At 38.7% G+C, this 27,897-nt stretch overlaps 1 protein-coding gene across 6 annotated transcripts in view; it reads right to left on the bottom strand.

The window, feature by feature from the left end:
• Positions 1 to 27,897, bottom strand: part of LOC143885226 (protein ZINC INDUCED FACILITATOR-LIKE 1-like) — a 77,953-nt gene that overhangs the window by 41,084 nt on the left and 8,972 nt on the right. For all 6 annotated transcript variants that reach the window (XR_013253285.1, XM_077389332.1, XM_077389621.1 and 3 more), the window contains exons 3-10: positions 13,952 to 13,992; positions 11,401 to 11,461; positions 11,183 to 11,285; positions 10,945 to 11,047; positions 6,596 to 6,649; positions 6,452 to 6,514; positions 3,613 to 3,662; positions 3,416 to 3,491 (exon numbers count right to left, since the gene is read on the bottom strand). Coding sequence is in view for 5 of the 6 variants with exons in the window: in XM_077389332.1 (XP_077245447.1) it covers positions 3,416 to 3,491; positions 3,613 to 3,662; positions 6,452 to 6,514; positions 6,596 to 6,649; positions 10,945 to 11,047; positions 11,183 to 11,285; positions 11,401 to 11,461; positions 13,952 to 13,992 (551 nt within the window). In the remaining variant the exon portion in view is untranslated. The remainder of the gene's footprint in view (positions 1 to 3,415; positions 3,492 to 3,612; positions 3,663 to 6,451; positions 6,515 to 6,595; positions 6,650 to 10,944; positions 11,048 to 11,182; positions 11,286 to 11,400; positions 11,462 to 13,951; positions 13,993 to 27,897) is intronic.

Here is a 27,897-nt window from a genome sequence, read left to right as displayed (position 1 = left end):
TACATTTGGTTGGCATGGAGGACCACTATACCACTCCTCCTTTCAGCAGATGTTTGTTTTGATATGGAGTACTACCCGTCTAGACTGCCACATTTGCAAGGTTGATCCATTCTTGATGAGACTCATAGGGTGGGGTGACTTCTATGGATTACTACTCTCCCTGAGAGAGTGGATCATCTATATTTTTTACCCTGGCGGAGTCCTTACACTACGAGGCTGATGGGAACTCGAGGACGAGTTCTTTCAAGAAGGGGAGCTTGATGCAGGAGCATCCCCTGGGCATTTTACGTCAGCCTCCTTGTCTCCATAGTGTAGGTTTTATTTTGGTTTCACCAGTATTAGTTATATTTGTATCCTCTTGTTTTCATGCTTCTTTAGTGGTCATTTTGCTTACTAGGGATAGTTAAGTCATTTCATGTTGTAATGGGCTAGTATATAAAGCCCCATGATCTCTCATTTTTGGACAGCTCTTAATGATTTGAAATTTAGAGAGAAAATTCTCTTTTGTATCTTCTTGAATTTCTTGTGAAATAGAAATTGCTTGATTGTAGGCTTGTAGCTTTTCTTCTATTTCACTCATCTTCTCATCCCTTGTTGCATGCAAGGGTCATTACCGACGATTCTACGCTTGATCCGATCTCGTGTGTCCCTATGCTCGAAGTAAGATCAAGAACCCTATCTTGTCCAAAAATTCAAAAAAAAAAGGAAAAAAATTTACATATCTAGATCGTTTCTGTCGATCGCGCTCTACATCACTAGAGCATCCCTCTTGAATTGTTTTGATTGTCTCTTCCAAATTCCTATGGTAATTTCCTTAGGCGTAGGACATTCTTCGACCGCCATGACTTCATCATATTCGAGATCCCTAAGAAACTGTAAATCATCTACCTCGAACATGACCGCCTTCCTCTTCCTAGATGAGGAACCAGAGTCGGACGACATGGTAGATGAGAAGGCTTTGAAGAGTTTATCAAAATCTTTAAGGAGAAGCCTAAACTTAGAGGCTAAGTTAGATTTCTTTGGTTCTTTTCTCCGAAAACCCAATAGGATTCTTTTAAATAGAGAAAGACCTTCATTTGTAGCTAATAAATAATTCTCGAGGCACACGCCCCGCCCCTTCTGACTTACTTTTTCTTTCTGAAACAGAGTGCCTTTTTTGGAGGTATTGACACGAAACATTTTGATGTGACTATTGATATCATTCAAAACTTTTGAACTTCCTTTATTCTTTTTGCTTCTAAAAAAGCGGTTTTTAATCTTTACCGCCTTTTCTACTGACAGTGGTTGAGGATTACGACAGTTAGAAATATCTTTTCTGGAGGCTTTTCCAGCAAAAATACTAGATTTAGTTTTTAAAGACTTCCGACACGGTCCTTTTCCGAGACTGACCGATTTCCCTTTCAATGATGGGGCTAAACTTTTAAGTGTATCTGCCGGTTTCTCCATTCCCGAAGTAGAAGATAATTCATAATCTGTGACAGATTTGTCCAACGGCTCTTTTAACTTGGATAGGACAGATTTACCCCCAGAAACAGCCGATAGAGGCCCAACCACATGCAGATCAACCACCGGTGGTGGATCAACAGAGACATCTAAAACAAGGAGCAAAGGGGCAAAATCCCCCTCCGCCAAAGATCTTTAAAGGACATTAAAGACTCATCCACCATATTAACTCCAACTGGATAAACCATGGAGTCTACTAGAATATTTATAACAGATGGTAAACAATTCCACAACGAAGTTAAGACCTTAACAGAAGCAAATTCCAGGCAGTGGTCATGACTGCCCCATATCTGTGATTCCAATACTTGCCCAAAATGCTGACCCAGAATCTCCACCGTGGAAAGAGACCAAGCATGAAGTGGGATATTAAAAAACCAAAGTCTAACTGTTCTTGCACCAGTATTTAAGGCAAGGGACCATGGTTGAAGGGAAACAAGGTATCCACCTAAAGAATCACCTCCCTGCCGTAGGATGGAGGTAGCCTGACTCTGAGACTTAAAGCAAAAAAGCACCATTGAGGGACTAATGCATAACAGTTTGCTGAAAAGCGGCAGGGCCCATTTTCTTTTCTCCCAGGTCCAAACTTCTTCCAACAGGGACCTGTTTTTCAAAGTACCTATCAGGCAACTTTTTAGGGTCTTCTTCCTATCATTCATCAATTCACTTGGGATAGTAAACACGGGGGTTTTTTCATCCATTCTAGGTGTAAGGATCTCCTTGGGGGTCGCCTAAGGTATCCACGACCTAACGACCTCTGCCTTTTTGTTATACTTTGGCCCCAAGCATTCTCTATAGACACTTCGTGTGCCATAGTTGTTGTAGCTGCACTTCATACACTTCCAATCACTTACACTTTGGTTTGGAATAGTCTGCCTTCCTCAAGCATATCCATTTCTGAAGTCAAACCTTCTTGTCATCATGTCAAGATCCTCCTGGCGGGAATCGAGGAAAAGATCTGGGGGGCGCCATGGTGGTCTCTCTCTACACCCCCCTTGACTTATCGCTATGAAAGATCTCTGGCAACAGGTGTTAAAGACTCCAGTCTATAGAAAGCTTCATGAGCTGAGTATCCACTTTCTACCAGATCTAGGAAAGTTGGAGCCACCCAGTCAAGGCTGGAACCACAGACACACTGATTTGTGAAGGTATCTAGACCCGACGGGGGATTTGTATGCCGGCGGTTAAAAAACTCTCGGACAGACATTCTCCTTCAGAATCGTTTCTATAAAGGCATTATTGTAAATTTGCAATATACATATATATATATATATATATATATATATATATATGATTTTTGTGTGGGAGAGTGCACAACTCTCTCTCTCTCTCTCTCTCTCTCTCTCTCTCTCTCTCTCTCTCTCTCTCTCTCTCTCTCTCTCTCTCTCTCCATCACTTCTCCTCTCCATCTCTCATGTAGAAGGTCAACATGATGTCAGAGCAAAGATCCTGAGTTCAAACCTCCTCGATATTAAAAATCCACATGGAATGGCCGACCCAAAAGAGGGGCCATATGTGCCACGTGTAGGCCAGCCCTAAAAAAGGGGCCACGTGTGAGGGCGAGTGTTGAAGTATAAAAGATTAAATAACATCCTCTCCAACAGCTTAAGCTTTTGGAGTGATTGGTTGTTTCACATGGTACATGATGTCCATGCTTCCTTGTATTGACATTGACACCCATCTCTTTATTTTACACTTTCACCATGGGTGTAGAATTCCAACAAGCTATTAACAGCTAAAAAGAATATGTTTAAAATAGTGGGCTACCAATATCAGAAGGGAGTGTGGATATAATCTTCCTCTATATCAGGCTTAATTTTTATTGATAAAGATAATTAACATTAGAAGTTGAGATGAAGGGACCAAGAAATTATAGCCGGTAAATAAAAAGTCTTAGATTGATTAGAGAACTTACCGGAAGCCAAATAGAACCAATAGCCACAACGATTGCAATGAGTGATATGCAGAGGCAGGGTAAGAAGTATGGAAATCTGCATAGAGAAATTTATGTTTTGTAGTAAGGAATTTCAGCATAAATTAAGCAATAACATAAAAGTGCTGAAATGGAGTAGCATTAGCATGAGAAGATTCAGTAGGTGTATTATTGCATACCTCCCAAACAGAGAGTTCTTCGAAAATATACTCGGATATTTCTCTGCAGGCTAATACATAAATTCATCCACAAAATATACATCAATAAGTCACATACATGTAAAAGATAAAAAAGCGAGAAAAAAATCAGAAGAGTAGAATTTACTATTGCTAGAAACTTATTTTTCTATGATTTAAGTCAAACAAAGCCATCAAAACTCAGAGGAAGTTAGTATAATGCAGAGACACAAAATCATTATATTGTAAATTTGAGCATACCCAAATATGCCAAAATAACTTCAATGCAGGGATCACATAATATAGGGAATTGATCCAGCCTTGCTCCCATGAAGTCACAAAAAAAACATAAATACGAACAATAAAAACCAACGGTCTGAGGTGGGAACTGTTCAGCACAGAATAAATTCTTTTTCAATCGGTTCAAGTGTTCTGCTGATTATCTCCATATTTTGCATTTGCCTACTGCTTGAATTTCTTTATATCCCCAGCATTAATGTATTATCAGCAAGGTTTCAAATTTTGGTTACGGTTTCGGTTTCGGCCTTAGCCAAAAATAAAATTTCGGTGGCAATTTCGGTTTCGGTGGAAATTTCGGTGTAAATCTTATAATTTCGGCAGAAATTTTAAATTTTGATTTTGTTTTTAAATGTCGGTCCCAGCCGAAATCTGAAATTTCGGATTTCGGCCGAAATTTAAAACCATGATTATCAGTATGATCCATGGTTTCCAGCTATTTATGTTGCTATTGTACGGCTCGGAAAAGTCGCAAGTGAAGTGATTATGGAAGAGATTCAACAATCTCAGGTTTCATTGTGCTGATTTTTTATTTCTTTCATATTTCATAGATTGAAGCACGTGGTATGCGCATTTATGATGAATCTATTCATTCACCTTGCCCATGATAGATTTCATGGATGACTCGACTAGCTGATGATCTTGATGACAAGCATTCACAGAGCCCATGTTTTCGTGCTTGGTATTCAAAGAAAATTTCTAAGAATTTTATGGTGTTTCTCGTTGATGTCCAATCATTTAGGGTCCGTTTGCATACGCGAATTTTAGAATCTTGGATTTCCTCAAAATTGTAGATGGGAGACGAGAAGAAAGAGACCAGCCGTCGTTTTCTGATTTCTTGCCCTTCTTTCCGACAGCAAGAGAGCAGGCAACCGTCCCATGTTTCCAGGTTTTTTAGAAATCTCAGGATGGGGGAGAGATTTCTAAAACCTGGATTTCTTACTTAAAATCCAAGAAATGCAATCAGGAGAGCATACAGCAGCTTGATCATGAGCCCTCTTTTACACTGTTTTCAAACTAAAACCTGGATTCTAAAATCTGCGTATCCAAACAGCCCCTTAGACTTTTTTTCATGTATGCTGACATTTTATTGTTGCCCAGAAAACCACTAGCAGATTAAAAGCTTATGAGTACACCAAGATGGGTTGATCTATGTTCTTCGTCTTTACTTGTTCATCAATAAAATGACTGCACCAAAAATATCCTTAAACCAAATAATTAACCTATTAGAGATGTATCATGAAAGAGGAGAATTTTTTTTCATTTGACACTAATATTGAAACGGGTGCGAGTGATGTAATTCGACATATATACCGGGTGTCGAACTCGGCATACCACAAGATGACGGATTCATGAATTCGACTAAGTACCTTTACAGGTAATATATTAGGAACTTTAATCGACTAAGTAAATTTAATTTTTATTTCCATGTAAAAAGCTTGCCATTAGGATGGGTAAAACTCAAAACCTGTGAACATCGTAGATTTGTGTTAGCAGTACTCAAAAAATTAAGGTTGTAGCACATGTTACAAATTACAGTCATAGATGAGGAGTTTGACGTAGCCAATGATGAAGCAAGGCAAATACAATGAGGACATCTATATATTGATGATGAGAGGGAATGAGATTGGTCATGAAAACCAAGATTCATGAGGAATCTGAGGCTTTATTATCCCTTTTTCTATGTTCTGAATTTGTTACTTGTGCTGTAGGATGAGATGGACTTATTAAACTCATGGAACTATGACATTAATTGACATCACTGAGTTTTTGAGACCTTTTTTGACATATATGGCTTGTTTTGATCTATGCATATTGGTCAACATTCTGCACTTATTTTTTTCTATTTTCCTCAATTTGAGCCTAGAATTTGCCTATTTTTCTGATGTGTAAAATGTAAAACATCAAAAAAATTGTAAGGCTTATGCATCGCCAAATGCATCCACCTATGTTTTAACGAATCTGCATAATATAGTGACCACCAGTTGTTGATCAGTGCAACGGGAGATTTAGGTTAGATGGTTAGATCAAGGGATTTATCTCTACATGATGGATGCTAACATTGACAAGTTTTGATATAGTGTGTGCTCAATTGTGCTATGAATTATTTCCTGAGTATTTGTTTTAGTATTGTTTAGATTACCTAAGGTATTATGCTGATAATTATATTTTTAGGTACCACCATAAATGCACAAATAAATGTGTATGAAAGTATAACATCTGTGTGAACTCCATCATTAAAGGCACTCATGCAAGTATCTATGGGCAGTGATGCAAGTGTTTGTGCATATGTAGAAATGGATCAAATCTTTTTCTTTTGAAATTCGATTTTACATGCATGCATGTATGCATATAGGCATCATCCATGAAATTGCGTTACCCATGAGAAAAAATTGACATATATAGGATTACATGTATGAATTCATGATGTATACATACATCTATCACCAGAAAAAATTATGGTTATCTACTGAAGAAAAAATTGTGTTACCCATCAGAAAAAATCAGTAATTATGGTTATCTACCAAGGAAAAACTACCGGTACCTGTGCTAAGAAGCCTCCAAGAGCTGGACCAATTATCAATCCTATGCCCCATGATGTACTAACCTGATATAAAATGCCAATCTGAATATTCATTATTCTGAACGATAAAATCTATGAAATATATAGCAAGGAGAAGCTACTTACAACGGATACTCCCAGAGTTTGATATTCTTGACGGGTAACTTCTGATGCATAAGCCTGGAAAGCAGTCAAACAACAAAGTTTTAAAAATTTAGAGGAAAGAAACAAAATAAGGGAACAACGGCGGCACTTCAAAACATAAACCAAAAGAGTTTAGATTAATGTAAATTGGAATGGAAATGTTATAATGAAGTAATTCAGACATTTACATTAGGACAACTTGCTTCTTTTTATGAACATTTATGTATGTTTATATGAGGTTCTAAGTACACTTTTCAAATTAAGAGTAAATTATGGAATTAGGGTGTAGGTATATGAATAAAGGTGTGGTTCAATCATGCAACTATTAAAGATTATCATTCCCAGTAGTATAACTTCTTTACAAATTTCATGGTATTAGAGTGCCCACCACAAGCTTGGTTTGACAGTTCAACAAGGTGATGCTACAGATTGAAATTAAAAGAAGCTATGCCAGTCACACCATGTCTGTCAAATGGGATGATAATGGTACTCCTATACCGTGTATGTAGCGACATAGTTCTTGTAAACCTGTAACAGTTCCAACAGTAATATTTTTTTTAACTTAAATTTTGTGTCATTAGGTATGTACTTAGGGACATTTCATTCTTTATTGTAATTAGGTATTTTCAATTAATTTTTGACAAGATTTGAGTAGGATTTGAAGGGATTTTTGGAATCTAGAAATAGGGAATTTTAACATCGAGTTCTCATTTTTCTTTTTTCTTTTGTCTGATTGTAAGTCATCATAAAACTTTTGAAAGGGGAACAGGGTTCCCTTGGATTACTGTTCAAGATAAAATTTAAAAAAGAACTTTCACATCACTTCATTGAGGTTTGAGAGGGTAGTGATCTCTTCCTTCGGACCAATTTTCCAGTCATGTTTTGTCCTGGATTTTTCTAATTTGATGATGGTATGAAATGCTATTCAAGATTGTTTTAAGCATTTTGATGTATTAGAATAAACTGACATGCATGCATGCATACATGCATACATACATACATACATATGGATGTTGTTTAGCTACAATAAATGAGTTAGAAATAAGGATTCATACATCAGTTTCAGTCCATACTTATCCACACCAATCATCGAACCTGTGGCATCAAATATAAAGTTTTCCATACCAATTTTCAATGCGTCCATTTTCTGAAATGAATTATGGGGACTTTAAGAAGTATTTCAGTTCTCTAAACATTGACGTATTTCATCCCCTTTACAATGAATATGAAGAGCTCTAATGTTTTTCTATTTTCTATTAAATGTGAGGTAACTAATATAGCAGCATCAGTATCCTTCAAAACAAAGAAAAAAAGAAAAGTCGGAAAAGGAAGGAGGAAGCTTCTTTTGCTTTTAAGGTAAATAAAAAAAATTATATAACTCTAAAATGCAGAGCACATTTAATAACTCACTTAAAGCAAAAGAAGCTTAAGTCACTTAAATAAGGATGTTTTGGTCCATTTTGGGGTTTTATTAATGTATATACTGGGAGTGGAAACCTCCCACAAGTTTTTCTTTTTTTCTCTTTCTAGATTTCTTGTGTTTTAAAATAGAAAACTTATGGGACTTGTATTTAGATACGGTTTTGAATATTTTACTATTTATAGGCCTTGATTAAGTTTGGGCTTAGAGTGTTATGGCACTGCTATACAAGTTCGTTTTGTTGTAATTTTGATGAATGAAAAGACTGGACTTGGACATTGTAAACATGATATCTCAAGTCCTCACGGGGATGTGGGATTCGGCTTGATATACATGGACACTTATATTTAGCAAGCCACTCCAATGCAAGACGGATCTTGGGGAAGAGAGGAAATACAAATTGTTTGAATAGGATGTGGAAATCTCGACATATCTATAACTTTTAAGTTCTAGGATGATCCAACTGTTGGAGCAGGTCGATCTTTAGATATAGGATAGAATATGATGGTAAGATCGATCCCTCCAAGTTGGATGTTAATCGAAAAGTCGGATCGTTGATTTGGGCAAAAAAGAATAGGATCTGCAGGTTTTGGGAAATTGATGGCCCAGATCTAATCTAGGATTTAGATATATCCTGGATCAATTCAATTTTCGGATATGTTATGGAAGTTACTGAGTAGGAATTACCTTAAATTTTCGCCTATTGGACCGTTGGATCAAAATTTATCGGATTCTGAAGGGACTAGTCTTAAAAACAGTTCTTGATCATGTGATTGGATCCCTATGTCACAAATATCATTCTCGGGAATTTCTCAGCAAAGGAAATCTCGGGATATATCAAATTTTTTTATTTTTTTAGGGTTTATATCGGAAAATCGATAGAAATAAAATTATTTAAATATATATATAATTTAAGAAAAAATATAAAATAAAAATATCGTAAAAATATCAGGATAATATAGTGATATTATCGCAATATTTTATGGTAAAAATGAAAATATCGCTTGATTTTTAAAATCCCGGGATTATTTCAGGATTTTGTCGTTTTATCAAAATGTCGCGATAAAAACGTGATATTTTCAAAATATTGGACATATTTGTGACATAGATCGGATCAAGAATCAAATTCAAGAAAGGCTAAGATAAAAGAAAATGGAGATGCTGTACTTTGAAAGGGGATTAAATAACAGAGAAAAGAGAATTTGGCAAATAATATAGAAATAAAAAGGAGAATGTACACAAGGCGGGAAAGGGAAGTGAAAAGGAGATAGAATAAGAAATAAACACGATAAAATAGATGGCAAATAAACCTGGATTCACTCCAGGATCCTAAGGCTTCGCACCCTAGGAATGCCTCAGCACGATCGAGCCCAAAGGAATCTGTCTCTGGATCTAGGCTTCCCTCCTAGATGATCTAAGAATCCCTTCTAAAAGAAAAGGCTCCACAGCTCCAATAATTGATACAACCAAGAAAACCAAGAAATCAAATTTTATTCATAAAACAGTCATCCCTTCAAAGGGTCAAAAAGCCTTGTATTTATAGCCCACAATTCACCTGGTCGACAATGGTACCCCCCAACCCGGTCGAAGATTTTTAATTAAAATAATAAAATCCTTAACTACCAAGATTCTCGCCTAATCTTGGAAACTTCTAAACTCTATCCTACAAAATCTCCTAATCCTACTGAAATACTAAATCAAATCTTGATCTTTTATTAAAGGGGATTTGCAATACTTAAATAAAGCCAAGAAAATGGGAGCCAACTTGCTACCAAACATGGGTGCCACCCCACGCCCCATGTCGAAAACCATAAGGGAGGGTTAATGTCCCTTTATCGAAAAAAAGACAATAAGTCCAAAATACAATTATATCCCCCCCACCCCGGGGGTGGCTAGATCTTTCTGGGCTTCATTCTTGAGGAAGTGGCCCATTTAGGCCACACTGGAAGGTAAACAAGTCAGGTATCACTAGAAGGTCTTTTACACTATGATGGTCTTCCATCATACAAATTTAAACAAGTCTCCTAGTGAGAATTGGCCTTCTTCATGCTACTGTATCCTTCGTGGAAGGAATCATTTTATGAGGAAAGGTAACAAACAATGAGCTGTGGACAGATTTGGACAGATGCAAAATATATAGCTACGGCTCATAAAACCTATGAATTGACTTGATAAAACATTCCATACTAGAAGTTGGCTTTGTTGTGCATCTTCCCAATACATATATTGTGTTTTTTTTTTTTTAAATGGTAGCCAAATTTATTGCAAAGGGAATGGTCAAAGTACAACAATGAAAGAGATAAAAGGGATAACAAGAGAGAATAAGAAATGAAAATACAATCGAGGGAGAGACTAAAAAAGAGCTAGTCTCCTTTGAGACACCTTCTCTAGCAAGCCCAACCGCCACTGAATTGGCGGATCACCACACATGATGGAAGATCATGGAAGATCTCATCCAATCAGACATCTCATCAAAGAACCTGTCAAATCTCCCCGGATATTTGTCTGCTCTGTTTAACCAATGGATCACATTAAAGGAGTCCCCTTCAATCATCACATTAACTAGACCATCCCAATACATATATAGTGATACCATTATGTTGTAATTTACTTACATTTTAGTTTTTACTATATAGTCAAGAGTATATCGGGCGAGTCGTTTATCACAGAAATAAGCTAATTTGTTACTCTTACCTAACTTCATTTATCACAGAATTCAGCTAATTTGTTACTCTTACATAACTTAGGGATTTCCTATGGTTCATGTAATCTTGGATTAAGATAGAAACTAATGTCAAGCACTAGATTAATTTGTCCTAATCAATTCTTTAAGCAAATCAACCTGAACGAAATAAATATACACAGAGAGAAATAAATATTACAGACACACACACACACACACAAGGGACACCTTTATTGGGCCAAGTAGACCATTGCAACTTCCAAGAAGAAACCTCATAGATACTGCCATCCAAAGGGTTGTACTGAGGCCGAATAGAGTGTTGAATATAATTCTGACACAGAAAAAATGAATCAAAGTTAATGGGAAAAAAAGTATCATTTGCAAAACTGTCAGCAACAATCTAACCAAGGTTAATTCTAGACAATAGAAGTTGAGATTTATAAACAAAATATACAATAGAACTAACACTGAAACAGTGCCGATAATTATAACAGGTTTCCTTCCATAACGATCTGCTATTATTCCCCACAAAACTGAAGTCAAAGCTCTTCCAATCATAAATGCGGATCCTTCAAGAAATAAAAAATATTATTTGCATCATATTCTAAGGCATAAAAGTAATATACATGAAGTAATTATACTGCCTACAATACATAATGTATGAAGGGGAGAGGATACACTTACCAACATAACCTGCATAGAAGCCGATATCTTCCTCTCTTTTGGCAACATGAAAGTCTCTTATCTATAAAAAAAAATAAACAAAATGTCTTTCTAAATGAAATGATTCAGATTCTACACAACCTTTGAGCACATTGACTACAGAAGAAAATCAATTGCAAGAAATAATCTAGTATGAACATAATAATCTAGGATGAACATAATAACCCTTCTATATATCGGCCCTTCAAAAGTTGGTAAAGTTAGTAGATGAACTTTAGAACCCTTCCATACCTTGGCCAATTAGTAGTTTTATTTCTTTTATTATGTTGGCTTATTTGACGTTAGAGGGCTTGTTTACAATTAGTTAGTTAGTTGTTTTCTAATTGGTTAGAAATTAAGTTGGGATGTTCGGTTATTTTAAAAGTAAAATATAGTTTGCTAGGGTTGTTGTGCTATGTGTTGTAAATATACAAAACTCTCAAAAGCGGGCAGAGCTTTTAACATAGTGATCTTTCCATCTTGGAATTGAATTTTCGCTCTTCTGTTCCTCTTGGGAGCAATGGGTTTCCTTAAGATTAAGGTAATGGCAGTGTGCTCATCTTAAATCATGCGAAACAAGGATCACCATCTTCTTTCGTTCATTAACTCTACGACTGTTATTGTTTGATATTCCTGTTCAGTAATACATAGTTGTTTTTAAATCATTTTAAGTGTGGATTCCTCTGGTCCTTTGCACACTTTAGCAAACTTAAATTCCCACTTTACTCTTTGGACTGTTGAGGATCAGTAGTAGAACGATCTTGGAATTACTGTTGAAGGTGATGTGGTTTTGGGAGTTGGATCTGCAACAAGAATGTCTCTGAGACTTGGGAGTTTCCTCAAGAACACGCAATGTGATTACCTGGGCTGATTATTATCAGTGATGGATCAAGATACAGAGGTCACTTTGAATGTTAGTGCTGGTGGAATTGCCTTTCAGATTGGCTGTGGATTTCTAAGTCAAGAACTTGATGTAGGGTTCAGATCCTCTCTAATGATTCAATGGCAAAAGGATCGCCACAATCCCCAAACCAATCCAACATACCTTCAAGTTCAGATCCTAAAACTGGTGGTTACCTTGTAGAGAGTTCCAGCTTGAACATCATACCATAAAACATTGCCTTAGTATGGTGGTGGAAACCTTATTAATATATTGCGATCAAATAAGGATTGAGTAGAAATGTTTTGATCTTGATTAGTAGCTAGTTTCCATCCTTATTCTCGTGGGTTTCATCCTTGCACAAATTGCAATACTTTTCCGTTGTTATCAATACAAGGAGCAGGTGTGGTAATCACTGTTACAACAGATCTGAAAATCAAAGCAATCACACCTTAAAGGTGTCCAGGAACAGATATTCAATGTTAATTAACCCCACTTCGGCTCACGGTCTGCATGCTCTTATTATAGTTCTTTGCTGGGATAGTTTAATGAAAGTAGTGAAATATATGTTTTCATAACCATATAAGGTTGACACTTTCTATGAATGTTGGTTGGATTGAATTAAGAAAGATGGATTATTTTTCTTGTTTAAGAAGCATTTGGGATGACTTTTGTCCCAATTGGAGGACGTCTTATCCTTCCTGGTCCTCAGGAGTACTAGCACCTGGTAGGACGTGCATGAACTGACTATGCTGACCGCGAAGGTATAGAGTCGAGGCAAGGTAAAGAGTTGCATCCCATGGCACATGAGAGCTTCCATGGACTCATTCCCTAATCTCCAAGTTGGGCTTCTCTATTAGTGGTCCAATGCCACTACATTGTGACAACAAAACTGTCATCCACATTGCATCTGACCCTTCATGAGGGAACGAAGCACATTGAAGTGGAAGTCCATTGTATCAGGGAGAAGATTTATGATGGTTCCTTGGGGCTTCTTTATGTTCCTCGTCACATAAGTTGGACAGTATCTTTTCTAAGTTTATAGGGCCTTTTTTTCTTCAAGATAAGAGTATCAAGCTGGACATGTTGAATTTGTATAGCCCAGCATGAGGGGGAGTGTTGTCGTGTTATTTACTTTTGTTGTGTGTGTTATTATGTGTGTTAACCTTTTAAGGAACTGAAGAAACCTCATCACTTTCGTATGCATGTTTATAATCTAGTCCCAAGGCTCTTTTCACAATAATTTAAATACGATGCTCCTTGAATGTATCATGTCCAACAAACACGCTTCAATGCAGATCTCACAATAATAAGATTGGTTTTCACATTACAGTCATTCCATGGAATGCAACATATTGAATGAAATACATTATAGGGGCTATGTATATTGGATATGAATAGAAAGCCTATAGGATATCAAATTGCATTGAGTACAAATTGTGTGTAAACTTGCAATAATTTTTAGAGCAACTTGAGTATTAGCTTGTAATCTAAAATTTTGTTTAGATTGCAAGCTTGCATACAAATTGCATCCGGAATACAAACACCTAAATGGACCCTAAGGTGCTGAATGAGAAATTTTCCTATTTCTGCTTTAATTTGCAACTTTCTGGAATCAGTCACTTACAAAGAACACATGTTTAGCATACGTACCATGAAGTATAGAAATGGAAATAGGGATGATATTGGTAAAGCTGAAAAGGAAACACAAAGAGAAACATATTAGGATCCAATTATATATGAGGAAACCATATGGTTAAGAAACTAATACACAACTCTTCTGCGCATTGGTACACTTGAGAAGAGAAAAGAAATAACTTCAAATTAATAATATACAAGATGTTCCAAAAGATCGATGTTTAAGAAAAATCATCTGCAATTACAATTATGAGAAATGTTAATAAAGGGAAAAGGCAACAGTTCCTGAAGTTTATTTACCATGTAAGAAAATGTTACCTAGATTTACTGGAATAAACTGCTCCCAAGACATTTTCCAACGAGCACAACAAATCAAATGGAATTACCCACTTAATGATCCATATGAATCAACAAGGTAACAGATTCATTGACATGGAAAAAAAAACAAATTATAATGGGCAATCAGATAAAAAGTTCACATTTCCTGTATGCAAAATGAGCTTCAGCCAGCAATTGATATTCAAGTAACCAAGAGAGTATCAATAAGTGCCAACACCATATAACAGATATTCCAGTAACCAAGAGATTCCCATAAAACCGCTCTAAATGACCTCACTATTCAGATATAATGTGCTGCTTAAACAAGCTATTCCTTTGCCATTATGTTATACTTCCGTTTTCAAAAAACTAGCACCCTCAGGAAGAACTTTTAAGTTATTTTTAATCCTGATTTGTAGTACAAAAATCAACAAGCACGTGAATATGCACCAAATTATAACATCAGGAATGCCAAATTGAAGGACCATTTCAGTGTCGTCGCTGATTTTCAGTGTCGTCGCTGATTTTCAGTGTCGTCAAGTTCGACGAGTTCGTCGCCGGAAAATCTGTCATCCCTGTCAACACGTCCAACGCCATCGTGAAGATCCTCATCCACGACCATAAGTGCATCCAAATCTCAATTATTTCAAAAACGCATGGCAAAAGAGCTTTGATGAACGACATGATGAGATTCGTTCGAAGATGGAGCTGACGCGGCCCTTGATGACAACATGCGAAATGATGACTCATTGTAAGACGAAGGAGAGAAGAAAGGTAGGAGGGGGGAGAAAGAATAAGAAATAGGCAAGAGAGAAGAACTTAAGAAAGTCCTCCACAAGAAGATCTTATTTTTAACCAACTGGCAAGCTTTTAATCTCCAACCTTGAGGACAAGGTTGATTGCAAGGCGGGTGGAATGATAACTGCCTAGATGGGTCCCACTTACAGTGGAAAAAAATTAGTTTGGATTTCTAGATTGGCTTGTGATACTAATGTGGTTGCTGGCAATATTTTTAGTAGTTACCTTATTTTATATTTAATAGATGGAGATTTGATAGGACTCTTAGCATATTGGCTAGACTCTTAGAATAGCAAGCTATTATGTAATTGGGAAGGAGATTTGGGTAGGATTGTTATTAAGTAGGAAAGTTAGATAGGATCTAGGGGTAATAAATAAGTTGTAATTTTCTATTTCATCAATGAAGAAATTATTCTAGAGATTGTGTTTTGCACATGAAGGAGGACCGACCCTTCCCTCGAAGCGGGTCAAGAGGCCGATCTTCCCTCTAAGAAGGTCAAATCCGTTACGAACCGGTTCGGGTTGGTAACAATTATGATCCAGATCTAAATCTGAACCATAAAATCCAGATCTAGATTTTTTTTCTCCTCTCGAATAGTTGTGATGCCAATAGCCAGCAAGCGGGAGTATCCTCCAACCCTAGGTCAAGAATACAAGAAGAAAACCCTCAAAACTCCTCTTTCTTCTCATTCCCAATTATATGTTACTTCCTTTTGTTTGTTCTATACTCTACCATGGCTTAGATGAAAGAAATGATATCAGAGCAGGTTCTGATCCAGATCTAAATCTAAACCTGTTACGGCTACATCGAACATGTAAAAGAGAGAAGAGAAGAAGGTTTTGGGGAGAAATCATGAATTAGGGAGATCTCCCTCACGCACATATTTATTTATATATATGTAGCTCAGATACATGCAAAGACATAAATACCCCCCATAAAGAGGGTACGCACATATACTACAATATCCAACACTCCCCCTCAAGCTGGAGAATGTATATCATACATCCCCAGCTTGTTACATAAATCACTTAATCGAACCCTACCCAATGGTTTTGTAAACATATCCGCTATTTGATCATTTGATCTTGTAAACACAGTGCAAATCTGCCCTTCTTGAATCCGATGACGAATAAAGTGACAATCCACCTCTATATGTTTTGTCCTCTCGTGAAAGACTGGGTTCATGGCAATATGAATGGCGGACTTATTGTCACAGTGGAGAGACGCAGGCGACGAGTCAGATAACCCAATCTCTGACAAGAATGACCTCAACCAGATCAGCTCACAACCTGTATACGCCATGGCTCTGTACTCAGCCTCTGCACTTGACCTTGATACAACTTCCTGTTTCTCGCTTTTCCAAGACACTAAATTACCCCCAACAAAAGTACAGTAACCATTTGTGGACCTCCTGTCTGCAAGAGAGCCTGCCCAATCTGCATCAGAGTATCCCTCAATCTTCATGTGATTATGCTTTCTGAAGAGGAGTCCTCTACCAGGAGCTTTCTTCAGATATTTCACTACTTGAATGACCGCCGACCAATGAGATGTCTGTGGTGCACTCATATACTGACTCACCACGCCAACTGCATAAGTGATATCCGGACGTGTGACAGTGAGATAAATCAATCTCCCAACTAAACGTCTGTATCAGCCTGGATCCTTTAGTAACTCCCCCTGATCAGGTGAGAGCTTGACATTCGGGTCCATGGGAGTCTCAGCTGGCTTTGCTCCCAGAAGGCCAGTCTCCTCCAATATATGCATACTTTGTTTGTGATAAAGATAGCCCTATACGTGAATATGCTACCTCTATCCCTAGAAAGTATCTCAAACGACAAAGGTCTTTGGTGGAGAATTCCTTCTGAAGGAACTCCTTCAGCCTCTGTATACCAACACTATCACTTCCTGTAATTATGATATCATCAACATACACAATCAGAAAAATCCTACCATCTTTGCCCTGAGAGCTGAACACTGAGTGATCTACAGCACATTGTTTCATTCCAAATCGTATCACTGCCTCACTAAATCTTCCAAACCAAGCACGAGGAGATTGTTTTAGACCATATATCGCTTTGTGTAACTTACATACAGCATTCTGCATCTCCGCTTGACCAACGAAGCCAGGAGGTTGCTCCATATATACCTCTTCCTGCAGATCACCATGCAAGAATGCATTCTTGACATCTAACTGATGGAGAGGCCACGACCTGTTGACTGCAAGGGATATCAGAACTCTGATAGAAGGAATCTTGGCCACAGGAGAAAATGTCTCAACATAATCAATGCCATATGTCTGTGTATACCCTTTGGCAACCAATCGAGCCTTCAGCCTTTTACCGTCCCATCAGGTAAATATTTCACTATGAAGACCCACTTACAGCCCACCACCTGAGCACCTGGAGGAAGAGAGACCAACTGCCACGTGTGATTCTCTTTCATAGCACACATCTCTGCTTCCATTGCCGATCGCCAACCTGGATGAGCCAAAGCCTTGACAACAAAGGGAGGAAGAGAAACAGAAGATAGAGATGACAAAAAGGAATTGTACAAGGGTGAAACATGAGCATAAGAAACCACATTAGATATAGGATGATGAGTCGTATGAGAACGCGTACGAGAGGCAATCGGAGCTTCAACAGGAAAATTACTTACCTCAGAAGCATCAGGTGGGCTAGCGAGCTGTGATGAGGCTGGAGGACATGAAGGGGCATCTTGAGAAGCAGGATGGTGATGACGATGAGAATAAACCTGTAGAGGTTTAAGGGAATCTACAGATGACGAAATCGGTACTGAGACAGGTAATGGGGCAGGCAACGGCAACGGCAATGGAACCTCTGCGTCAGGAACCAGAGAAGAAATAGGTCTAGTAAAATAGGGCTTATCCTCAAAAAATGAAACATCAGCAGAGACATAAGCACGATGAAGTTGAGGACTATAACACCTGTAGCCCTTGTGAGTGCGAGAATAGCCTAGAAAAACACATTTAATCGCTCGCGGTTCCAGCTTATCTAATCTCGGGGTAAGGTCATGAACAAAACACGTGCAACCAAACACTCTGGGGATTAAGGGAAACGGATTCCCAGAAGGATGCAAGACAGAGAAAGGAGATCGATTATCGAGAACAGATGACGGAAGGCGGTTCGCCAGAAAACAGGCGGTGAGAGTGGCTTCAACCCAATATGATTTAGGAACATGCATTTGGAAAAGAAGAGTCCTCGTTATGTCCACAAGATATCGAATTTTCCTCTCTGCAACACCATTTTGCTGAGAGGTATGGGCACACGATGACTGGTGAATAATTCCACGACTCGATAAAATCCTTAAAACCATTAGAAACAGAGAAATACTCACGTGCATTATCTGTGCTTAGGCATTTAATGGAATATGAATACTGAGTAGAGATTTCAGCATAAAATGTGCGAAATATATTAAATACTTCAGAACGATCTCTTATTACATATAGCCAAGTCATCCTTGAATAATCGTCCACAAAAATAATAAAATACCGACCTCCAAATATAGAAGGAGTCCGACATGGACCCCATACGTCAGAATGAACCAGCTCAAACGGACGTAGGACATGACTCACTGAACGAGACTTGTAGGAAACACGATGGTGTTTTCCATACTGACACGACTCACACTGAAACGGACTAACCAGAACGGACACAACCGAAGAATACTGCAGACGATCAGCTGGAGGGTGACCAAGACGGCAATGCCACATGAAAGAATCAACCGAAGTACTCAGTGCTGTAGGTGCAGTATCACCGCCAAGGTAGTAGAGTCCATCCACTTCATGTCCTGAACCAATCCTCCTCCCAGTTGCTAGATCCTGAAAAGAGAAATAAGAGGGAAAGAATGTTACCGAACAGTTAAGACGACGAGTAAGTTGGCTAACAGAAAGAAGATTACAAGGGAAACTAGGTACACATAAAACAGACGAAAGAGATAAATGAGAACCAACAGATGTATCCCCTGTACCAGAAATAGGGCATTTTGCCCCATTAGCCAAAGTAACCAATGTCGAAGAATTAGGCTGGAAGAGGCTAAGTAGGCTACTGTTACCAGTCATATGATGAGAGGCTCCAGAGTCAATGAGCCATGAACTAGAATGACTGAGAGAGCAGGATGGGGTGCTACCTTCCTTCGCAAGAGTTGCAGTTGGTTGTTTCTCGTTGTCTCGTAGACGTAGAAGAGCCTCGTATTCAGTGCGGGAGACAACTAAGGTGTCAGAATGATCAGTAGGAGTCTCGGAGGGAGTCCCTGAAACATGATGTGCTGCGCGAGATGGTCGCAACTCTGGATGTAAATCATAACAAAAATCAATGGTATGACCCTCCATATCACAGTGGGAACAATAACAGTTTCCACGACCTACGCCCTCTTGAATCACGGCCAAAACCACGACCATGACCTCTGCGACCACGTCCACGCCCCCTTGTGCCTCAACTATAACCCGACTGAGCTGCCATGGCAGACTGCTCACCAATAGTATCCCCATGATCCTCAACACGTAATGCTCGCTGAATCCGAGAGAAGACAGCGTCCATGTCTAGTAAAGTACCAAGGCCTAAGATCTGCTGACGAATAGGCAAAAAATCACGACCCAGTCCATCCAAAAATCGAACAACACGTAGCTCATTTTTCTGCTGGGCTAACACAGCAAGATCGGTAGATGGAGGATGATAAATATCTATCTGCTTGCGCAGGCCAACAAAATCAGAATAGTACTCAGAAACAGATCTCTCACCCCGCTTCGCACTAAAGAAGTCGGTGTAAACATCACAGATCTGAGTAAGATTGTTAGTCCCTGAATAAAGAGTTTCAGCACGTAGTCAAACTGCACGAGATGTAGGCAAAAACAACATATGACCAGCAATCTTGGGCTCTATACTCTGACATAAGAGTGACTGGAGAAGGGCATCCTCCTAAATCCACTTTGCGTTGGAGGGATCCTTAGAATTGACGGGATCCGAGGTGATAAAACTTAACTTGCCCTGCCCTCGGAGATAAAGCTGAACAGATCGAATCCAGGCGGAATAGTTGGATCCATCAAGCTTGATGCACGTCATAGAGGTCACAGGAAACGAGCCAGATAGTGTAGACGAGGTGGAAGGCAAAGCCATATCGAATCCCCAAAGTATATCTCAATGTCCTGAATTTGTAGAGAGCAGAAACAAATAACGACAGCCACCAACTACGCACGCAACCACCACAATAACCAACAAAGAACCAACCACCACATAAACATCAACCAATAGGTGCACAACTAATAACAATCAGGGCATAGAAATCACCAATGATCATCACAACTCACAAAACCACGAACGTAGTCACGATCCAAGAAGGAGAAACCAATAGCAACGAGTACCAACAACCAATCACCATCCAATCACTAGTAAACGAACAACATCAGCATAAAAAAAAGGGTATGATATCACACTCAAATCACCAATATCCCGAGCCAATAATCATAAGAAAACCATGAAATAAGAGCCCGGAACCAACCACAAAATGAAAAGGATCAATGAATAGGAGTTTAGAACATGAACACAAGAGGTAAAGGTGAATAAAGAGAGGTTTAGGGAATGATTTTTGTGAAGAATGGAAGTAGGGATACGGGTTGAAGGGAAATCAGAGGCTGGGTTATCCAGGGGGGGGCAAACAGTGAAGCAGTTGGGTTTCCAGGGGGATCGCAGGGGGGCTGGGTTTTCAGGGGAGCGCGCAGGGGGGCAACCAGGGGGCTGCTGGGTTTTCAGGGGGGCACGCAGAGGGGGCAAACCAGGGGGCTGCTGGGTTTTCAGGGGGGCGCGCAGGGGGAGATTTAGGGTTATTGCTAGGTTAGGTTTAGAGAGGAACTGTTTTTTTTTTTTTTTTTTTTTAGGGCTTGTGAGTCGAGGTACCTTCAATCGCGATCTACGATCATCTTCAATCTTCAATCGCGACACAACTTTGATACCATGTTACGGCTACATCGAACATGTAAAAGAGAGAAAAGAAGAAGGTTTTGGGGAGAAATCGTGAATTAGGGAGATCTCCCTCACGCACATATTTATTTATATATATGTAGCTCCGAAACATGCAAAGACATAAATACCCCCCATAAAGAGGGTGCGCACATATACTACGATATCCAACAAAACCCTAAAATCCAGATCTGAAATTTTTCCTACTCTCAAGAAGTTGTGATGCCAATAGACAACAAGTGGGAGTATCCTCCAACTATAAAAAGTGAGTTCTAGTTTTCTATTGGCTGTCTATATTTTATTCACGTGACGTTTCTTTAATAATGCTTATGAAAGGAGAAAGTAATAAAGGATTTGAGGGTAAACAGTTTGGAATCACTATTTGGAATGGGCTCAATCGATTATGATGGTTATTGGTAGCCGAAGAAACTCTAAGGGCCATTTCTTGCAACATGCGTTGAGCCAAAATGGTTGTAATAGTGCCAGCTTTTACAACTGGACTCAACGTTTCTTCATAGTCAAGCCCATATTCTTGGTTGTACCCTTTTGCCACTAAGAAATTACATAACTAAGAAGGTTAAAGACCCCAAAGAAGAGGATTGATGCAAGAGCATCAAGTGAAGAGGATTGTGCAGAGGAAGCGCAGTGCCAGACAAATTTTGAAGAGACAGGATCATCCCAAACATATCATAAGATCTGAGAGGCTTCAAAAACAGCAAAGGAGTGCTTTGAAGGCTTTGATCAAACATAAGAGAAACGAATAGATGCTCATAACAGTTAATTCCAGCTTATGCAGCTCACAATAGTTAATTCAGCTAGAATAGTTAGTTTCTGTATTTTGTAAAGGTTTAGTGTAAGCTTCTTTAGTCATTTTTCATTTTAGTCTTTTTTTAGTTGAGTTTCAGTTTCTGGATTGTAAGAAGTTTGTGTAGAAGACAGGTTTTAGTCCTAATCTTTTCCTTGGAAGAAGTGGAATTGTAGAAAATTGTTCGCTATCTTTTTGAAGATTTTCTCTTTGATTGAACCTTGCTTAATGCAAGGCGACTGAACTACTGCAGTTCAGCTTCATGTTTTGAGTGCTAGATTGATTCCGGAGTCCCTCACTGGAACCTCAATTTTCTTTCTGTTGAAGAACCGAATAGAGCAACACCATTTCAGACCCACGGCCAATTCAAGTGTGCCCAAACGTGAAATATTCATAGATTTAACCAGATATATTATGGTAAGATTTACACTCCATAGTCTACTTCCTTGAACAACTCTACATCAGATCTAAAATTTCATAAACATTAGTAACTGAATTCAGCAGATCTATGCCCAGTTGATATTCACCACAGTTCAGAGCACTGCAAATCTGCAGTCTTTTCGATTCTCTGTTTCAGATTTCTACTGTCATTTTCCATAAAACAGCAAATCTGAATCTGTGATCTGATCACACTGCAAACTTGTAGTTTTTTAGGTTTTCGATTTCAGTTTTCTGCTCTCTTTTTTCTCCATAACTGAAACTCAGTGTAGAATATGGCCTGACACTATCCGTGGTTTTAAATTTTATCCGAAATATGAAATTTTAGTCGGATTTCGGTTGGGACCTAAATCTGTGAATTTCAGATTTCGGGTTTGATTTCAGCTGAAATTTGGTCTTTTTATAAAATTTCGGCCAAAATGAGCGAAATTTAAAAAAAAATCGTTTAAAATTAAAACCATGACACTATCAAAACCTGCATTTTGTCCTCACTCTCATCTTCTGTTTCTGGTTTGTTGTCCATAAATCATCAAGACAGTGTGTGATCTGTTTGTAGAACTTGCAGAACCTGCAGTTGTCGCATTCACGGTTCAATGTATTTCTGTTCTTTCAATCTTAATTTTGTAGTAGACAGTTGGCTTATTTCATACTTCTAGGGTTTTATCTCTATTTTTATACATTTGATCAAAAAATTGCAACCAATTTACTTCTGTATATTTCAGATCTGAAATATCTTCAAGTTTCTACTCAAATACAGTTCAGAAAAAAAAAAACTACTACAATTTAGTGTTTTTGTTTAAGTCAGTTCTGATGCTCATACTAGATCAGAAATCCAGATCCCCTACAACAGTTTGCTTACAAATTGAAGTTCAGATCTGTCATGCAACTTCTTATTTCATACTAAAATTTAGATCAGATCTCTCCTACAAAAATATTGTTTCCAAAATAGAATTTCATACATGTTCAGATATCTAGTTCGCTGTCAAATTGAATTCCAGAACCGCATTTCAGTCCATGCATTTCGGTTCACTTCTGTTTATGTCCTCATTAAAGCTGATTTTTGCTTATGAGCTGCGTCAAGGTTCCATCCCACTGGCAAAGAGATAATATCATTGAGATGTTTTGGCTCTTGCATCCAATCGATCCAAGCTTCTTTTTTCTTTAAGACAACAAATATGCATGGGACATAGTAACCCAAACTTATTCACAAGAAGAGGATCTAGAATAGGAGTCCAATATATGTTACGAGAAGGTTTTCTCTGCTATATCCCATTAGGTTAGCAAAGATCGCCATATCTCCTTCCATGTTAATTCTAACCGCTATACTTTCCAAAATTAATTTTAAATCTCAACACTATCTCAAACCACTTAAATATTCCCCGTAGCTTCTTAAGCTCATACTTTTTGTTGTTTAAAAATATGAGGATATCATCGGTAAACTTTTAATGCGCTATTATTTGCGATCTCATGATCATGGTTTTAAATTTCCCAGAAATGACTGAAATGTTTTCATTTCCATCTCCACCGAAATGAAATCTGCATGATTTCCTTTTATGACATTATTTCCTAGAAATTTTGACCAAAGTTCCTGAAATTCAACCGAAATTCTTGAAATTCGACCGAAATGGTCGGAACGACAACAAAATGGAAAGATATCATTATTTGTATTTCATATCATTTCATTAATGTGGAGAATGATATTTGGTAGACAACATCATTGAATTGCACAGCAAAGTATCATAAAGCCTAGGTCCTTAGAGCGGAGACTAGCCATTGTACTTTCTTATACTTCATTACCTTATACTTCTTTATTGACTTTATTGTTCTAGACATGTCCGACAACGCATGTCACTAGTTGTTCGATGTGATTAAGCCATTATGGATGGCTTTCTTGCTTACGTGATATTTCTAAGTATGTATTTGTGCTTCTTCTAGCATTTACAAGGTGGTAGGCAACTATATCCCCGCAACGTTTGATCTACTGAATATCCGACCTATTATGAGCGGTGTAATTTACATACCTAATTAGGGGTATTCTTGACATTTAACATGTAATCCTAGTGATACATATATATTACATCTTATGAGAGAGTGGGATTCTCTATTTATCTTCTCCTCTACTCTTTTCTTCTCTTCCTTTCTTCTCTGTCTCTCCAATGGAGATTCGAATCCATCGAACATGCTATCAGAGCTTTAGGTTTGATTTCTAAGAGTACTGAAGCAACAAAAAAAAACCCAAAACAATAACACTAACCCTAGCAGCCCAGCCCACCCTTGCCCTAGCCACCGCCACCCCACTTCTAACCTTGCACTGCTCCCCACCCCCTTCCAACCTTGCGATGCTGCCCATCCTAATCTGCGACGGATCCTTCTTGTCATATCTTTACTAGAGCCACATCAAAGCTCTCATATTAAAGTGGTCCGAATCGGGTGCATAAGGCCTCTACAAACTTGCTCCATTAAGGGGTTTTATGAAATCGTCAGCGTTTTTATTAAAACATCGATGCGGGTCAAAACGCGGCCAAAGAGAATCCTAGTCAACTTAGCATGAAGTGATCGAGTGCACGATTGACGCGGTGATAACTCGGGAGAGTCAAAGGAGTTTTGATTGACTTTGTAGGGCAAAATGCAGAGTCGGACAAGAATGAGGCGAAGGTAAAAGGTAGTCGACACGGTGGAAACCACAATGACATGGGAGAGGTTTGAAACTATGGAATTCATTGGCACCATTGGAATGAGGCCAATGGGACCTGTTGATCTTCAGCTATTTTCTGATATAAGAAAATATGTTTCACCTTATAAACCTACTAGGTAGGATCCCTTCTGTTAAAGTATAAAAGATAAATAACGCCTTTCTCCAAAAGCTTAAGCTTTGGAGAAGTTGGTACATTAACATGGTATCAGAGGCAAAGGTCTTGAGTTCAAACCTTCAGGATAGCAAAATCTACATGCGATGGTCTGCCCAAAGTGGGACCACATGTGCCACGTGTTAGTAAAATCTCTAAATTTAACATCGTGTCAGAGCCAAAGGTCTCGAGTTCAAACCTCCCGGATAGCAAATATCCACATGCGATGGTCAGCCCAAAGTGGGACCACATGTGCCACGTGTTTGCCAAGTGGGCCACACGTGCGGGGGAGTGTTAAAGTATAAAAGATAAATAACGCCTTTCTCCAACAGCTTAAGCTTTGGAGAAGTTGGTAGGTTAACACCTTCCATCAAAGTAAGAAAAAATGATCTTAGCAAAAACAAGGTAGGAATCTATGATCTCCATCATGTATCTATGTTCTTCCCTCGTGGGTTTCCATGTCAACTCGACCCGAAATTCTACTCGTTTCATCTTGAATCGCAATTGAATGTTCAGCCAAACGACCAACGATAAGGGAGAGAGTATCTAGTGTAAACTATAGTCATTGAAGGAGATCACCATGCTGCAACAATTGTCCTTCCACTCGATCCACTCTCTCATTCGGGTCCTTGAGCTCACCATTCTTTCAATCCATGTTCTTCAGTTGTTATTGCTTCCTAGTCATGCCCATGAACTACTCTGATTACCAGTTGTGAAGAATCCCAAAAGACATCAGAAATGGCTTCCTTTTAGAGAGGAAATACTCCAAAAAATACCCGTCTTTTTCTTATTCTCCAAAGCGTTCACAATCCCTAAACGTTTTCACATTAACAATTGACGCAAAACAGCATCAAAGAGGCCTACACAACTCAAACACTTCTAAACAAATAAGATATCTTTTTTTTTGGTGGGTACATATCGGATATCTGCTAAACATCATCAACTATCCTAACCTACTAACTCAATAAAGGATAAAATAAAAAAATTAAGGGTGTTGGAGTGGGTCCCTCCCATTTGAGAGTGCCGACCACACTTATGGTGAGAATGGGAGGGTGTAATGGTAGATGGGTTTTTGCATTAATGATGATGGTGATGTATAAGAAATAAGAAGGGGACAAAGGGGGGACAAGTGAAAAGAAGATTTTAAATGATAGTGATGTCTATTTAATAAAGAAGGAGAAAAATCTCCTTTTGATGAAGCACGTGCGAAAGTCGGTTACTTTCGGCGCGTGCATTCGCAAAAGTCAGAAATCGGTGCCGAATTCATTTAAGGTGCATGCATGAAAATTGGTTTATTCGGCGATTGCATGCGCAAACTCGCCTTTGCTCACCTATAAATACAGAGGCAGAGGCAAAAGGCAGGGTTAAGAAACAGAAGAAGCACAAACACAACTGCTCTGCAGAGAGTAGAAAGCACTGACACGAGCAGTGTAGTGAGAGAAAGAGAGAGTGACACAGTTTTCTGATAGCTGTGTAGTGAGAGCTGGTGTGTGAGGGGGTACTAGCTACTCATAGCCATACACTGAAGGTACAACTTTTGTATGCACTCCGTAAGAGACTAATCCTGCAGGTGATGTTGTAACCCATTATTTACTATAGTGAAAGTTTTCAAGTGGACTATGGTCCCGTGGTTTTTCCCGTCACCCCGGAGGGTTTTCCACGTAAAAATTTCTGGTGTTATTTGTCATTTATATTTCGCTTCCATATTTATTTTCTCCTATTTAATTTCACAGTTCAGATTTGGAAAAACATTATCTGGGCCTGTAATTCTACAATAGTAACTCTTTTTCCCAACAAAGTGGTATCAGAGTCTTGGTTGCTCTAGATTATTTTTCTGTGCAGAATTAAATGGAGGAGAGCTCAGGCAACATGATTAAATTGACCGCATCTAATTATGCGATCTGAAAGCCAAAGATGGAGGATCTTTTGTACATTAAAGATCTTTGGAAGCCCATTACAATGGAAAAACAGACAACCTCGACCGACGGCAAATCGACAACGCCAACAGACGGTAAACTGACAACCATGTCCGAAAGAGACTGGACAGTGCTCAGCCGGAAGTGTACCGCTCAGATCCGACAGTGGATCGACATAAGCATTTTTCAAAATTTTGCCATTGAACACGATGCTTACGTTCTTTGGCAGAAATTGGAGAAAATGTATGCGAAGACAACCGCCCAGAATAAAGCAAATTTGATGCGCAGACTTGTAAATTTGAAGTACAAGGGCGAGACTAATGTCTCGGAACACATGAGCGAGTTCCAAGGCATGGTGGATCAACTCAATTCTATGAAGATGACTATAGAAGACGAGTTGCACGCTTTGCTCCTATTAAGCTCCTTGCCAAAAAGTTGGGACACTCTAGTTGTGTCGGTCAACAACTCAGCTCCTGACGGAACGGTCACCATGGAGATGGTAAAAGACAGAATGCTTTATGAAGAATCTCGACGAAAAAACGAGGGATATAATCCTGAGGCACTTGTCACACTTGTCACTGATAGACAAGAAACGCAAAACCGGCGTGGGAGGAGCAAAAGTCAAAATCCCTACAACCAAAACCAGCAAAGAGGACGTTCAAAGTCCAATTTCATACGAGACAAAAAAGTGCTACCACTGTGGCAAGTCGGGACACTTCATCAGAGAATGCAGAAAGTTCAAGGTGGAGCAATCCAAAAATAATGAAGAAGGTAACAAAACAAATGACACCGCAATAGCCACGGATGAAATTGTCATTGTTCGAGATGATGACTGTGTTAATCTCGCATGCCAGAGTTCCACCTGGG

This window comes from Tasmannia lanceolata, unplaced genomic scaffold, assembly GCF_043159265.1.
Source record: "Tasmannia lanceolata isolate RefF3 unplaced genomic scaffold, GAP_Taslan_0.1 ptg000002l, whole genome shotgun sequence".
NCBI classification, from domain to species: domain Eukaryota; kingdom Viridiplantae; phylum Streptophyta; class Magnoliopsida; order Canellales; family Winteraceae; genus Tasmannia; species Tasmannia lanceolata.
Note: the sequence above shows the minus strand (reverse complement) of the source record. Positions and strands in the feature narration are given on the sequence as shown.